The following is a 15,654-nucleotide window of genomic DNA, read 5'->3' as shown; positions in this document are numbered from 1 at the left end:
TTCTTGCACCCACAGACCCAGAGGGAAGACAGCCAGTGTGTGTGTGTGTGTGTGTGTGTGTGTGTGTGTGTGTGTTCATTCATTCCACAACTATTCACCCAGTGCCTCCTGGCACTGCACCGGATGCTGAGGTTAATAGCAGTAACTGAGGAGAGACTAGGCAGATGGCTGGCCTCAGGTTCAAGGATCTGGAACCTAGATGCCCTGTCCTCCAGCCTGGGCAGAATTTCATCATCACTCAAAGTGGAGAGAAGAACATGAGGTGGTGACTTTGGGGAGTCAGCTACTCTGGGATCCCTTTCCTGCTATGCTTCCCAGTCCTTGCATTTATTTCCCCAAGGGGGGAAGGAGACCAGACGGAGGAGGAGGGCTGCAGTGTCTGGGAGACCCCAACCAAGTCTCTTTGTTACAAGAGGCTCCCGCCAGGCTGGACGGTCTCTCCAGTGTTACACTTCCGGAATCCCTCTTTTCTTGAGCTGGGGCAGCGCTAGCTAGAGTGGGCTCCTGGGTGGGAGCAGCTCTCTGCTGCCCCCACCTGAGTCCGGCCTGTAGGTGGCAGGTGTCGGGTTAGGCCCAGCCCCCTCAGGGCCTAGCCACTCAGGTACCCGTTGGATCCTCCCCTTGGGCTGGGCTCTCTTTTATAAAGGGCCAACCGTGGGGGGGCTGTTCCCACCTAGAAGCAGCTTCTCGGCTCCTTCTGGAACCTCTGTCAGGTTCAGCCTACTCGCCTCCACTCCAGCCTCCACCATGTCCATCAGGGTGACCCAGAAGTCCTACAAGATGTCCACCTCCGGCCCCCGGGCCTTCAGCAGCCGCTCCTACACGAGTGGGCCTGGCTCCCGCATCAGCTCGTCTGCCTTCTCCCGGGTGGGCAGCAGCAGCAGCAGCTTCCGGGGTGTCCCGAGCAGCAGCATGAGTGTGGTCGGGGGCTACGGCGGCGGCGTGGGGGGCATCACGGCTGTCTCAGTGAACCAGAGCCTGCTGAGCCCCCTTAAGCTGGAGGTGGACCCCAACATCCAAGCTGTGCGCACCCAAGAGAAGGAGCAGATCAAGACCCTCAACAACAAATTTGCCTCCTTCATCGACAAGGTGAGGCCACCCCGCCCTCATGGCGGGCAGTGCCTGGGGCTGGGGGTCCCGACCTGTGTCTTGGTCGCCCTGTCTGGGGGCACATCTCCAGCTCCCCACCGGCGACCTGCTGGCGCCTCCCACCCTGGCAGCACTCTCCCTTCCAACTATGACTCAGTCCTCCCATGCACTTTGGTTTGGGCCGGCGCAGCCAGGGGGAGAGGGTCCGGGCGGCTTCTCACTCTAAACCTTGAGGCTTCCTCCCTCACGCATCACACCCCTACCCGAGTTCTGACGGCTCTGTGAAGCTTTCAGCCTGGAAGAGTCCTAGCTGTTCAGCTGTGGGGTGGGACGGGGAGGCCCCTTTAACCAGGTTAACCCTTCTCCCTGGCCCTGCCCCAAGGGCTCCCCAAAGGTGCCCCTCCGCTTTTTTTTTTTTTTTAAATTTAAATAGGGTTTGATAGGATTGTGGAATAAGGAAGCGGGTGATTTGACTCAGAGGGCAAATATTGATTGAGGCCTTCGGCATTCCAGGCCCTGAGTGTGGGGGCACCGAGATGAGTCATCACCTGGCCCCTGCCCTGGGAACCCGGCGTGGGCGGGGCCGGGCGGGGCCGACACTCGCCCCCCATCTTGGGGTGAGGGGCTGAGGCCCTCGGTCTTGGGGGAGGCGCTCCCCTACCTGGGCAGCTCTTAGCTTCTGGGGGGTGGGGTCGGGGTGAGGGGGGCGCCAGGGGCTGGCTTCAGGAAAGCCCATCCAGGATTCAAAGTCTGCGGGCGTTGGACACCCCGCCCAGGTTTCTTGTCCTGTTCAATCCCAGAGTTTATGGCCTCAAATAAGGCGTCTGTCCGCCAAAGCCCCTCTCCCCCCTCGGCCTTTGTCCCCTTTCGCTCTTCCCGACCCCGGCTCCGCCCCAGCCTGGTTCCACTTTTCCGAGGGCAGGCACCGAGCCGGGTTTTGCAGCCTCGGTGGTTGCTGCCTCCGGGGTGGGGGTTGGGGGCAGCGCTCCAGAAGATTGGGCCCCTCCCTGCTGACTGGCTCCTGGAGGCATTGTGGGAAGGGAAGGAGGCAAATCCTGGGGCAGAGTAGCGCCCTTAGGAATTGGAGTCCCCCCAGGGAATTGCCCGGCCCCCCCCCCCCCCCCCCAAGGAGGGCTTGCTGGCTCCTGGGCAAAAGGCACCCTTGACTTTACTCCTTGATAGCGTTTTGTTAGCCCTGGGGTCCTCACAGTGAGTGGTTACGCACAGGTTCTGAGTCGGAATTTCTGCTTCACTGTGCCCTGCCCTTTCCTTTGATGGGGCTACCTTGCCAAATCTGATTTCATCTATAAAATGGGCATGATAATCCCTAAATCAAAGAGGTTTTACCTATTCAAGCATATAATGTATGTACAGAGCTTAGCAGTGCTTGGCCCATATTAAGCAGTCCATTAAGGCTAAATGTTAAAATCATTTACTTTTTATAATTTGCGGGCAGAATGACCTGGGGAAGAAAAGGATTTATAGAGAAGAATTTGTTGGATCAAGACTGCACCCTTCAGACCGCCTTCTCTTTTAAGTCCCCTCAATTTAAAAAAAGTGACGACTTTGGTTTGATTAAAGACAATGCATTCCTGCTCTTGGAACCCGTCTATTATTCTTTCTTTTAAAAATTTCCTTTCTGGGGCACCTGGCTGGCTCAGTTGGTGGAGCATGCAACTCTTGATCTCAGAGTTGTGAGTTCAAGCCCCATGTTGGCTGTAGAGATTACTTAAAAAATACAATCAATCAATCAATCAATCAATCATTTCTTTTTTTTTTTTTTTAAAGATTTTATTTATTTGACAGAGAGAGAGATAGTGAGAGAGGGAACACAAGCAGGGGGAGTGGGAAAGGGAGAAGCAGGCCTCCCGCGGAGCAGGGAGCCCGATGCGGGGCTCAATCCCAGGACCCTGGGATCATGACCTGAGCCGAAGGCAGACGCTTAACGACTGAGCCACCCAGGCGCCCCTCAATCAATCATTTCTAACATGCCTTAGTTTCATCCTAAAATCTGGATTCCTTGAGCCCAAGGAACCCCGGGACCTTTGTGTTTGGGGCGGAGAGAGACGACTATGACTCAAGGGTGGGGTGGGGGTCGGGGAGCCCTGTACCTGCTGGAGAATCTCAGAGGGAGTGCAATGGGGAGGGGGGTGTGCAGTTTGCACCCAGATCTGCCTAGTCTTTTGCCTCTTCTCTGGCTGAAAGGGACATCTGCACAGAGATAAGCTCCTGAAAGGGCCTGCCTGGGCTCCTCCAGGCCACCGCAGGGTTGAGGAGACCCAGGCTCAGAGCGGGGAAGCAACTCAGTGTCGTGGGGCAAAGGATCTGTAGCAGCCTTTGGCTAAAACCTAGGTCTTCTGGCGAGTGCTCTTCGGGCCAAAGGGCTGAAGTTTCTCTGTAATCTGTAGGAGTGCCTCGAAGCCACTCCATATAATAATGATGATGACGATAATATTTGATATGAGCAATTACATTTCTTTTTCAATCTTCTATAAAGTGTTAATGGAAACTTGGCTATTCTTACTGATGTGTAATATACAGTTTAAGTAAATAAGACCTATTTGTTCTGCAAATACCATTTCAACATAACTCTCTTAGCCCTTCCCTTCCACCCATGCGCTTGCTTGTTGTCCCCCTTCCCCCCTACCCCCAGCACTTGGGGGACATGGCTCCCTACTCCACTCACCATGCTGTCTCTTTCAGGCCACTGGGGAGCCTCCCAGAGCAGCTAAACAGCTCTCTGGGTTCTGGAGACACCACTGGAAGTGGCTTAGGGGAGAAGACAGTGCTTGCTTACCCCCTAGACTCCTCCCCTGCCCCGTGGGCCCGATGTGGACCTTTTTGCTCCCTCTTCCCTCATGCAGGTGAGGCACCTGGAGCAGCAGAACAAAATTCTGGAGACCAAATGGAGCCTCCTACAGCAGCAGAAAACCGCTCGGAGCAACATAGACAACATGTTCGAGAGCTACATCAGCAACCTCCGGCGGCAGCTGGACACCCTGGGCCAGGAGAAGCTGAAGCTGGAAGTGGAGCTTGGCAACATGCAGGGGCTGGTGGAGGACTTCAAGAATAAGTGAGCTGCCCTCCTTCCCGCTGCCCCCTACCTGACTGAAGTCCTCCAGTCCTGCCTAAGACCACGTGGCCCCCTGCCTGTCGGGCAGTGCAGTCCTGTATAATTAGGGTGACCAGAGGACCAGGTTTTCCAGGACAGTCCAGCTTTATGCCCGTTGTCCATGATTGTTAATAGCACCCACCCCCTTTCAATCTCAGAACTGTCTGGATTTGGACAACAAAATTTTTTTTTTTTTTTAAAGATTTTATTTATTTATTTGAGAGAGAGAGAATGAGAGACAGAGAGCATGAGAGGGAGGAGGGTCAGAGCCCGATGTGGGACTCGATCCTGGGACTCCAGGATCATGACCTGAGCCGAAGGCAGTCGCTTAACCGACTGAGCCACCCAGGCGCCCTGGACAACAAATTTTATGTTAATATGTACATAGTAAACCTAAGGTGGGAAAGGCCTCTGTTGTATACTTACAGCCCTGGCCCTATTTATTCCTTACCCTTGATCTCCAGTACACCCCAGAAAGTTCTGTCTGAGGTCTCATGTCAGTCCCTGCTGCTAACCCTCTTCACGTGCCTGATCCAATGTGTATTCATGGATTGCGAGAGGGATTTCCTACTCTTGGCTTCCCCACTGGCTGATGATAACCTGGGGTAAGGGTGGGGAGAGAATGGCTGGTTGAGGCAGAAGGACCAGACCTGTCCTCATATCCTGCATCTTCATGAACTGAATTTCCTAGATATTCTTCCCTCCCCAAATACTCAGGACAACCTCACCTTTGCCTTCATCCTCTGATTCTAAGTCTTCCTCACCAGATATGAGGAGGAGATCAAAGAGCGTGCAGACATGGAGAATGAATTTGTCCTCATCAAGAAGGTGAGGGACGACCCCTCCTCGACCAGATAACAGGAGGCGGGGCTTAGAGACTTGGAATAAGGCTTTCTGGGTTCTGTCCCTAAATGTGTCCAAGTAATGGGATATTTGGCTACCTCCCAGGTATACAGCATAGAAAGACAGACAAGGACAGAGGGGTAGTTCGGTGCGTTTGGACAGAACTTTGCACATTGATATTGGGATATGGTTAAGAAAATGGAGCAGAATTGGAGGTGTGGCCATGGAAGGCTTCTTGGAGGGGGAGGAGGGGGAGGGCTGCGGGAAACGGAGGTAAAGGTGTTTGGGCTGGGGATACAGGTGTGGTGGGGCAGAGGCTGGAGGATCAGGCCAGAGAATCAGGGAAAGTCATTTGGTTAGAAGGTTCTATGTCTGGGCCATTGGGTGCCCCGGTTGCGGTCATGTGTGGGCACTCAGCTCAGACTCACTCCCCTTCCCTACCACCCAGGATGTGGACGAAGCTTACATGAACAAGGTAGAGCTGGAGTCCCGCCTGGAAGGGCTGACCGACGAGATCAGCTTCTTAAGGCAGCTGTATGAAGAGGTATGTTCTTGGGGGCTGAAGACTGAGGGGCCCCCGCCCCATCAGAGGCTCCTCCCAGCCCCCAGCACGTCAGCAGACAGGGTCTCACCACTGAATAATTACAATTATCCATATAACCCAACATGGCTATTCTATATGTTTTGTCCCCCTGCGTGAGGGTGAGGGAGGGTTTATTACCCCATTTCACAGAGAAGAAAACAGGCTTGGGAATGAAATAGCTTGTCCAAGGTTGTCATACACAGAGGGGCTGCCCAGCTGCAACTTGAACCTGCTTTGTCCCCAGAGCCTTTGTTTCTTGTAGCAAGCTCTTAGGGGCTCACTGTTGGCAGCTGAGTGGGGAAGGGCTCTGCCCCTCGGGTCACTCACCTGGAGCCAGGTGGCCTTTTGTCCTTGCCTCCTTTCATCCATACATCCCTCCAGGTTTCAAGCCTTTGACCCATCTTCCCAGCCGTAGCTCCCACCTGCTTCTCTCCTCGGTTGCTGGCCTCCCTGTCCTGTCCCTAAGGAAGTCCGTTCTGCCAAAGGGGGGTCCTTGTGTGCAAGGACAGGGACTCACCGCCCACCCCCCCCGGGCCGTCCCCCCTCCCCAGGAGATCCGTGAGCTGCAGTCCCAGATCTCGGACACGTCCGTGGTGCTGTCCATGGACAACAGCCGCTCCCTGGACCTGGACAGCATCATCACTGAGGTCAAGGCCCAGTACGAGGACATCGCCAACCGTAGCCGGGCTGAGGCCGAGACCATGTACCAGATCAAGGTAGGGCAGGAAGCTCTCAAGTTCTGGCCCTGCTGTAGAGTCTCAGGGCTCCTGTCGCCAGATCCTTGGCTTCCCAAGAGGAGCAGGGTCACTAGGCTGGCCCTCCCCTCTGGCCGGTTCTGTGCCCTCATACTTGAGGAGGGACCAGGATTTCAAACTAGCCTGCCTGCTGTGAGCTGGGCCTGCTGAGTGGGTGCTGGGGAGACAGGGATGTCCATGTGCCTGGAGGTCTGGAAGAAGGCTGGCCGTGGTGTGTGTGTGTATATGTGTGTGGGGAAGGGGTGAGGTGAGACGAGCTGGGCACTCGCCTTGCTCTTGCCTCACACCCACAGTACGAGGAGCTGCAGACACTGGCTGGGAAGCACGGGGATGACCTCCGTCGCACGAAGACGGAGATTTCTGAGATGAACCGGAGCATCAGCCGACTCCAGGCTGAGATTGAGGGCCTCAAAAACCAGGTATGAGCTGGGCTGGGGGTGGAGAGGATCCTTGGACATGTCAAGGTGAGAGCAGACAAGGCAGCAAGGAGTGAGGGAGCTGGGGGTCAGGAAAGGAATTCTAGACCAGACTTTGAGCTTCTCAGACTGCTCTGGGGGGTCTGAAGGGTGCTGAGGAGGTCCCTGGGGCCATGATGAGGGGCCAGAGGGGGGTTAGGCTCCAGGATGGGTTCCCTCAAGCCTGCTTTATTTTATCTGCCTTATATATCAGGGTAAGGTCAGGTTCTACCGCTTTAAGGCAGTCTGGAAAGCGGAGATGTGGTCCAGTTAGTTAGGCTGGGATGATGCCTCGTGGTGTCCCAGGTGAGAAGTTTATGCAAGGAGGTGCCTGGGAGCTGCTTAGATTTCCCTATTCTGCTTCCTGAAGCCCATTGGTAGCATTTTCTTGGAGCTAGGTGGAGTTGGTTAGTCTAGGTCAGGGAGAGGCTCTGGTCCCCAGTAGAGGGGAAAGGGAAGGTGGGTGCAGGGGGAGGAAGCAACCAGACTGCTCTACCTGCTGACCTGTCCCCCTGCCCCCACAGAGGGCTGCCCTGGAGGCGGCTATTGCTGATGCTGAGCAGCGCGGGGAGCTGGCCATTAAGGACGCCAATGCCAAGGTGGCTGAGCTGGAGGCCGCCCTGCAGCGAGCCAAGCAGGACATGGCCCGGCAGCTGCGCGAGTACCAGGAGCTCATGAACGTCAAGCTGGCCCTGGACATCGAGATCGCCACCTACCGCAAGCTGCTGGAGGGCGAGGAGAGCCGGTGGGTGTTGGGGTCTCTGACTGGCCCCGGTGCCCCGGCCCGGGGACTTGGGGTGGGCAGGGGTGGGAATTGAGTCCTGTTGTCCTGGGACAAGGGCCCAGAGTTGGTTCTGATGTCCCATGTATCCTCTGGGTACAGGCTGGAGTCTGGGATGCAGAACATGAGTATCCATACCAAGACCACGAGTGGCTACTCAGGTGAGTGTCCCAGCCTTGGGGTGTAGGGCAGGAGGGCGGGGCCTTTTTATACAGCTCCTATAAATTTCCCTCTTGTACAGGTGAGGAAGCTGGGGCCCAGTTAGAGGTCTTGTCCAAGGTCACATAACTAATTCAAAGCTCTGTCCTGCCCTGCTCCTGGTTTTCCCCAGCCATCCTAAAATAATGAGCCAGGGCGTTTGCCCAGCCCCGGGGACCATGTAGGGGGTGGCAGGGAACAGGGGACGTAGAGCCTGATGTGGGTCTGGCCTGCGCTTATATGGCTGCTTTTGTCTCTGACCAGGTGGCCTGAGCTCGCCCTATGGAGGCCTCACAAGCCCCGGCCTCAACTATGGCCTGAGCTCCTTCCAGTCCAGCTTTGGCCCTGCTGGTTCCTTCAACCGCAGCAGCTCTTCCAAGGCTGTGGTCGTGAAGAAGATCGAGACCCGTGACGGGAAGCTGGTGTCCGAGTCGTCTGATGTCCTATCCAAGTGAACAACCATGGTGGTCCTTCCCAGCCTCCCTACTCTTGTGGCTGCCATAGAGCCTTTGGGGGGAAAGGAGCTGTGCCGGGCAGCGTCGGGAACGGGAGAGCCACCTAAGACTCAGCCCCAGTCCTCAGCCTACCCTTGGGGGGAGTCTTCTGCCCCGGGTACCCCCTCTTGTCCATGCCGCCAACTAAAAGCCGATTCAAGTGTCTTTTCCCAAATAAAGCCTCAGCCGACTGCCAATCCCACTGGCTTTGTGTAGCCTTTGTCCGTGGGGTGGGGGAGAGGGGGTCAGGAGGCCTCTCCTGGGACTCAGAAGCTGGTGGGGGGGGCCCTAGGAAGTGGGGAGGCACTGGGGATGAAAGTCTGGCCTTCTCCAGGCTGTTCCCACAGAGACTTCTTTGCTGAAATCGTTAATGTCCTCTTCAGTACCCCATTTCATTTTATCTGTGCGACAAACCCTTTGAGGCAGGCAAGCGGGTTTCAGATGCTATTATCAGGAGAGAGTGCAGTTTCCTCTCCGTAGACCTCGCAGGACTGCTTGCCCGGAGGGCCAAGTAATTGGCCCAGCAGGAAAGAGGAAGCTCGGGCATCTATACTCTGCAGTTCCCAAGCCTCTCCTCCTCCTTGGCCAGGCACGTGGCAGTTCCTTGGTGGCCACAGATGTCTTTTTACCGTCTTCATTCCTTTGCAGCTGGGGACCAAGGAGTCCCGGGTTTCCTCTCCCTTCAGAAGCCCAGAGTGCATTTGTAGCAATTGGACATGTCACACCCACAGTTTCTAGAAGCCAACATAGTATAGGACTCGGCATCGGTAAGGGGGCTCCTCCTGGCTCCACTGACGGTTGCTCCCATCCGACACTGGTCCTTGCCATTCCTTTTTCACCCTTTTCCACGCAGTGTTTATATATATTTTAAAGACTTATTTATTTATTAGAGAGAGAGTGAGCTCGAGTGGGAGGGGCAGAGGGAGAGGGAGAAAGAATTTCCAGCAGACTCCACGCTGAGTGTGGAGCCCCACGCAGGGCTTGATCTCACGACCCTGAGATCATGACCTGAGCTGAAACCAAGAGTCGGACGCTTAGCCGACTGCGCCAACCAGGAGCCCCTACACGCAGGGTTTATATTATATATGCAGCCGGGTGTGTGAAGGGTGTGTGCATTCTGTGTTTGCATGTGGGGGGTGTGCTGTGTCGATATGGGTGTGTTTATGTTCTGTTAAGTGTGTAAAGGGGTTTGCCCATCTTTGCTGGAACTGCAGCCTCTGGGGTCTAGGGCAGGGCCAGAGGTTTAGGACACGCCCGGGTGGGGCGGGGCATCCCTGGCCTGCGGCTTCACCACTACCACCACCTGGGGTTCCAGGCAGACATGCGGACCTCTTAGCACTGGACTAAGTGTGGACAAGCCCTTACTTAGTTCTGACTTTCCAAAGCACCAAGGGAGAATAAAAACCATGCAGAGTACAGTTGTGGGGACAGGGTAGGGCAGGAAGCTCTCAAGTTCTGGTCCTGCTGTAGGGTCTCAGGGCTCCTGTCCCCAGATCCTTGGCTTCCCAGCCTCGGGATTCTCTGGTTATCTCCCTGGCTACCTACCTCGATGGAGCTGCTTCTGGACTGATCCCAGGCCTTCTACTTTCCCAGCCCCTCCCAGGGCTAGGCCCAGAGTTCTGGACTCTGTCCCTATAAAGGAGTAAGTACCATTATTTAGAACACCGTTATCTTTCATTAACTGGCAACAGCTTGAAGTAAGAAATTCATTTTTATCACAACTTACAGCCTAACCAGCCTTTGGCTCATGCGTGGCTGACTCTCACCGGGGTCCCGGGAGGCGGCAGGGTGGTGTTAGAGCCCGGAGCAGGCATGCCACCCAGTGAGAGGGACCTCTTGCCCCGTGAGGCCCCAAGTCAATATTTTAAATTGTGCCCCACCCAATCCTTCTTGAAGCCAGCCACCTGTCTTATCAGGCCCTGCCCCACGAATGCTGGGGGCAGCCAAGGGCCCCACCAATAGGCTCCTGGTGTTTCCACACCCCAGGTGTTTGCTCAGGGAAAGGCAGGAAAAGTCTGGGGAGAATTCGCTCCCTCCCCCTCCTTCCTTTCCACGTTGCTGTGTTCCTGCTATGTGATCAATGACACTCAGCATTCAGGGGACACCAAATACAAGAGCTGGCCATCCAATTCTCATTTAGACGACACTGAGGAAGGATGGAAGCTGACCCTTCTCAAATACCTACTTAATGGCAGATCTGTGCTGCATCACCTTCCAACCCTCCAGTGATCCTGTGGGGCGGGTAATAAAGTCCCCATTTTACGCATGTAGACTTTGCACAAGGTTACCCTGTAAGTGATGGAAGTGGCGTCCACTGCTTGGGCCAGGGCTTTTGGACAATACTAGATTTTTATCATCTGTACAGCATACACGGCTGAACAATTTTAAGCTTGTTGAAGCTTCGCCTATCCTGGTGGGTGTTAGCAGCTCTGTGTATCCAGCATCCTTCCCCCTTCTGGTGACAGGACTCTCCCCAAACCTGGCCGCTCCCACGGCCTCCCCCTTCTTTTCAGGGACTGTCCTTCCCAGCTGCAGCCTGTGGTTCTGGTGGGCCTGCCAGTCACACTACCTCTTCTCAGGGCCCACAGGAGTGGTGGAGCCAGCCTGGCCAATCAAAGAACAAAGCCTTTGTTCCTTTCTTGCTGGGGTATAACATGAGTGCAGTAAAAGGCAGAAAGTGCTTCACAGATTTCTGCTTCCCTTCCCACCTACGATGTAGAACATTTCCTGCCTCACAGAAGATTCCGGCGTGCCCCTGGCTAGAGTGCACCTTTAAAAGTACAAATCAGGTTTGGTTACTCTCCTGCTTAGCAGCCCCTCATGTCGACACGGAGGAGAAGGCCCCACAGTTGGGGCCTGCTCGGCCTCTTCCTGCTCCTCAGGCCTCCTGGCCACCCTCTCCCTTGTGTTCTCTTTGATTCGGGGGTGCAGGCTTTTCAGGGCTTGGTTTTCATCACATTGTCTTCTGCTCGGGCCTTCTGCACAGGCCGTTCTGTCTTCTTGGAACACGGTGCTTTTCTATGCACACTGAGGAGTTTCCTATTGTTCTTCACAGTGCCCGCAATGCGGCTTCCGCAGGAAAGCCTCCTAGACACTGCAGGCCAGGTGGGCCCTTTCTTTCTTCCTTTCTTTCTTTCTTTCTTCCTTCCTTCCTTCCTTCCTTCCTTTCTTTCTTTCTTTCTTTCTTTCTTTCTTTCTTTCTTTCTTTCTTTCTTTCTTTCTTTCTTTCTTTCTTCCTTTCTTTCTTCCTTCCTTCCTTCCTTCCTTCCTTCCTCCCTCCCTCCCTCCCTCCCTCTTTTTCTCTTTCTTTCTTTCTTTCTCTTTCTTTCTTCCTTCCTTCCTTCCTCTTTCTTTCTTTTCTCTTTTTCTTTTCTTTCTTTCATTCTTTCTTTCTTTCTTTCTTTCTTTCTTCTTTTCTTTCTCTCTCTCTCTTTCTCTTGATGTATTGGTCTTTTATTTATTATTTTATTTTATTTAAAAAAATATTTATTTGAGAGAGAGAGAGAGACTATGAGTGGGAGGGGCAGAGGGAAAGGGAGAGAGAGAAGCAGACTCTCCGCTGAGCGCAGAGCCCGATGCAGGGCTCGATCTCAGACCCTGAGATCATGAGCTGAGCCAAAACCAAGAGTCAGATGCTTAACCAACTGAGCCACCCAGGCACTCCTGTATTGGTCTTTTAAAGCATCTCCCTGCAAAGTGGCCTTGGCCTCACAGCAGCAATCAGGCCATCTATAAGTGCCTGGGAAAGCGGGGGGAAGGCAGACTCGGGGCCAAGCTTGGCATAAATGTGCCTAGCAGTGTGTGGCTGGTGCCCAGAGGATGGGGACGAGGATGGCAGGAGTGAATCCACAGACACCTAAGCCAGGGTCCTGGGCCTCAAACTACTTTCAGCTTGCCTGGGAAAACCATGCATGACCCAGAAAAGTCAACTTCACTTGCTCAGTCATTCAGCAGGCATTCACTGGTCACCTGGGATGAGGCAGACACGGTCAGGCACAGGGTGAAAGAGGACTGGATGTTTGGCATCTGGCAAGGTGAGGAGTCGCTGGGCATGATGGACTCAGTGATGACTTAGGACAGCATTGACTGTTGGTGGTCCCCCAAATCTTATTCTCCTCCACTTTCCCCAGTAATTAGAACTCCACTTTTAGTTGGGCACATGGCTACTTGGAATAAAGACTGCATACTTCTGCTGTCCTTGCAGTTAACTGTGGCCATGTGACAAAGGGCTAGAAGAGGAAGTGGAGGGTGAGACTTCTGGGAAGTATCCTAAAATGGAGAGAGTGTGAGCGCTTCTTCCACCCCTCCTTTCTGCTGGTGTGAATGCATACGGAATGGTTGTAGTTCAGCCACTATCTTGGACCATTAGGAGACCTGGGGAATGAAAGCCATCCTTGGCAGAGCAAAGTGGAGATGAGACCTGGTCTGTGCACCATGGGATGCCATACTAGCCTTGGCCAGATTATTTCCATGTCTGGAAATTGGGAGAGAAATAAAATTCCATCTGCACTGAGCCACTGTTATTCTGGGTTTTGCTATTACTCTTAGCTGAAGCCAATCTTCATATAGTCTCAGGCGCATAGCTTCCAGATGAGCCCAGAAGATGAGCAGAGAGAGTCCCGGCTGGCGTAAGCAAAGTGGCTTCCAGCCCCGTCTTGCCCTTGACTTGCTCTGGGATGTTTGGAAAATCTCTCCCTTCTTGGGCCTCAGTCCCCTCTTCTTGAACCAAGGTGTCGGACTTTGTGGGCACCAAGATATCTTCTCGCCCTGCCATTTTATCTTCTGGATATTTTGATGAGTCCTGGAAGCCCGGCATGCTGAGCCAAGAACATTGTACTTGATCTCGGAAGCAGTGGTGTCCTTGGAGAATTTTCCTGGTGGGGAGTAGGGATGGGAAGTGGCGGAGGTGATGCTTTAAGAGGAACCTGGAGTCTCTCGACAGGGACGTGTGGCTAAGCTGGGGTGCGTGCTGGGTGAACATCGGAAGACCAGCTCTGCCATGCACAGGGTCTGGGACTGTGGGCATGCTGCCGCCCCTCGCTGAACTTTAGTGTGCTGCCAGGGACGTGGGGACGATCCACCCTGTCCCAGGGCAGTTGAGGCTGGGACACAGTAATGTATATGAAGGAGTTCTGTGAACCCTAGATGGTGAGGATTGCCCTTTCCCTCAGGAGCCCTTTCAGGATGAATTCTCTGTCCGTCTTCCCTTCTGTGTCTGTGGCTCACCCCAGTGCATGCATTCCCCATCAGACTGGGGGGCCTCGGGAAGCAGCATGGCCCTGATGTTAAGGCAGAGGGGTCCTCAGGCACCTGCCCGCTCTAGCCATGCCACCCCCCTCCACCCCCCCGCGGCATTTTCTTCCTCTCCTGCAGGTGTCAAAGTGCTTACCCCACCTCGCCTGCTTCTCACATGTTCTCTCTGAAGAAGGTTCTCTTCTCATTCTCCCCTCGTGAGGGACAAGGTCTGAGGCCCCGGGAGGGGAAGTCATTTCCTCAGGGTTGCCTGGCTTTTGGTGGCAGTGTGGACTGGAAAAAGAGACCGTAAGCCTGAAGCTGTTCCCAGATTATTTGACCTGCCCAGACCGTTTGAAGCTAGGGGAAACTTGTGGGATCAGAGGAGAGAACTGAGGAGTGGGCCAGGCTGGGAGGCACGCCACTGGGTGGGGGAGAGGGGGGGGCAGCATAGCTTCAGACTCCTTGGGCCCATGGGTCACTTCACCCGGGCTTTGGGTGCCCCCTCCTGGGCATTGTGGGGAGTGCCCAGCCGATCACCTTCCCCACCGTAGCCGGCTTCTGGATGGTTCCCCGGACACTCTCTCTCCTTCAGGGTACCAGTCTACCTGTGGGGCTTATTGGAATGGTGAGAATGTGAGCAACCTGGAGGTTTTTTTTTGGTTTAGGAGCTTAAAATTCAAATGCCCACAGGGGCCAGGCAGCTAAGGTAAAACAGAGAAGTTGGTGTGGGGTGAGAAATTGTGGATAGTCACCCGCCGTTGGCACATAAAACATGCTGGAATATTCTTGGCCTTCACAAAGAATTACGCTTTCCCGCTGTCTTTTTGAAACATGCTGGCCTTCCATCCTCCCACTGCAGACTGAAAGATATGCATGGGGAAGGTTTACTTTCCTTTTCTCTGTCTCATCTGTTCGCATTTTCTCTCTTTCATCTTTATTAGAAGATGGCGCACGTATAGATATGGCATCTGACACTCAGCCTCATTGTAGGGACGGTAAAAGGGCGTGGTGAGCACAACAGCAAACTAGAACCACTTAGAACACCTGGGCCGGAGGCACCCCTGCTCTGTTACCCTCTTGCCGTGCCCCTGCACCTCTGCTGAGGAGCAGGTCCACCCACAGAGCCTGTGTCTCCCCATCCTGTCCAGTAGGCCCTAAGCTCACTTCTGGGAACTGCTGGGGCTTCTTCCCTGGGTCCTGCCTCCTTTGTACCTCATCCTGGCTGAGGGATGGCTGATTTGGAGGTGGGGAGCCTCTAGAGCTGCCCTGTCCAATTGGGCAGCCGCTAGCCACGTGTGGTTGAGAACTCTGAATGTGGCTAGTCTGAATTGAGATGTGCTGTGACTATAAAACCCACATCAAATCTTCAAGACAGTAGGAGAAAGATGAATATAAAATACGAATAGTCTTAAATACTGATTACATGTCGAAATAATATTTTGCATATATTGCGTTAAATAAATTTACTATTCAAATTAATTCTATTTCTTTTTACTTTATGAATGTGGATACCAGAAAACTAAAAACTATATATGTGGCTTGCATTTGTAGTGCACCCTATATTCCTGTTGGGTTGGTACAGACGGCCCTTGGAAGAGTTGTCCTGGTATTCATGGTGGCCCGTCCAAATGTGGGATGAAGTAGGGGATGGAGCTGGGTCAGAAGGGGAGGGGAGCTGTGGGCCTCCTTTTGCATCCTCTGTGCCTGTCACATGTTGGGGCCCAGCCCAGGGCAGCCTCTTTACTCAGCCCCCGCCTGCTGTAGACAAGCAAGTTCTCGAACTTTCATCCAGAGTTTCCAGAACTTTCAACTTTGCAACAGAAATTGGAAATCTGAATTTTTACATGAAATCTAATTTTTAAGTGTTGACAGCTAATTCAAATGTTTAGAAAAAACACTCTCCTGGCTAAGACCACACAAGGCAGGGAAAACATATCTTTGGGCTCTGGTTCAAAGTAGGGAGACTGAGGTCAGGGAGACAAAGTTTGAATTGGTTCCCACAGCAAAGGGGACTGAGGGAAGATGATAAAAGGGGACCTAAAACCTCCAACACCAGCATCTGTCCCCCTTTGCCAGACTTCGAGAGTCCAGTATTGGTGTCAGGGGCCA

General features: G+C 53.8%; 1 protein-coding gene across 1 annotated transcript; it reads left to right on the top strand.

Annotated features, from left to right (window-relative positions):
• Positions 1 to 681: 681 nt before the first annotated feature.
• Positions 682 to 8,507, top strand: KRT8 (keratin 8). The gene is made up of 9 exons (XM_036090906.2): positions 682 to 1,089; positions 3,954 to 4,162; positions 4,969 to 5,029; positions 5,493 to 5,588; positions 6,179 to 6,343; positions 6,676 to 6,801; positions 7,362 to 7,582; positions 7,721 to 7,779; positions 8,081 to 8,507. The coding sequence occupies exons 1-9, from the start codon at positions 748 to 750 to the stop codon at positions 8,269 to 8,271; spliced, it is 1,470 nt and encodes a 489-aa protein (XP_035946799.1). The 5' UTR covers positions 682 to 747; the 3' UTR covers positions 8,272 to 8,507.
• The last annotated feature ends 7,147 nt before the right edge of the window (positions 8,508 to 15,654 follow it).

This window comes from Halichoerus grypus, chromosome 6 (assembly GCF_964656455.1).
Source record: "Halichoerus grypus chromosome 6, mHalGry1.hap1.1, whole genome shotgun sequence".
NCBI classification, from domain to species: domain Eukaryota; kingdom Metazoa; phylum Chordata; class Mammalia; order Carnivora; family Phocidae; genus Halichoerus; species Halichoerus grypus.
The sequence above is the reverse complement of the archived record's forward strand: the minus strand, read 5'-3'. Positions and strand labels throughout refer to the sequence as shown.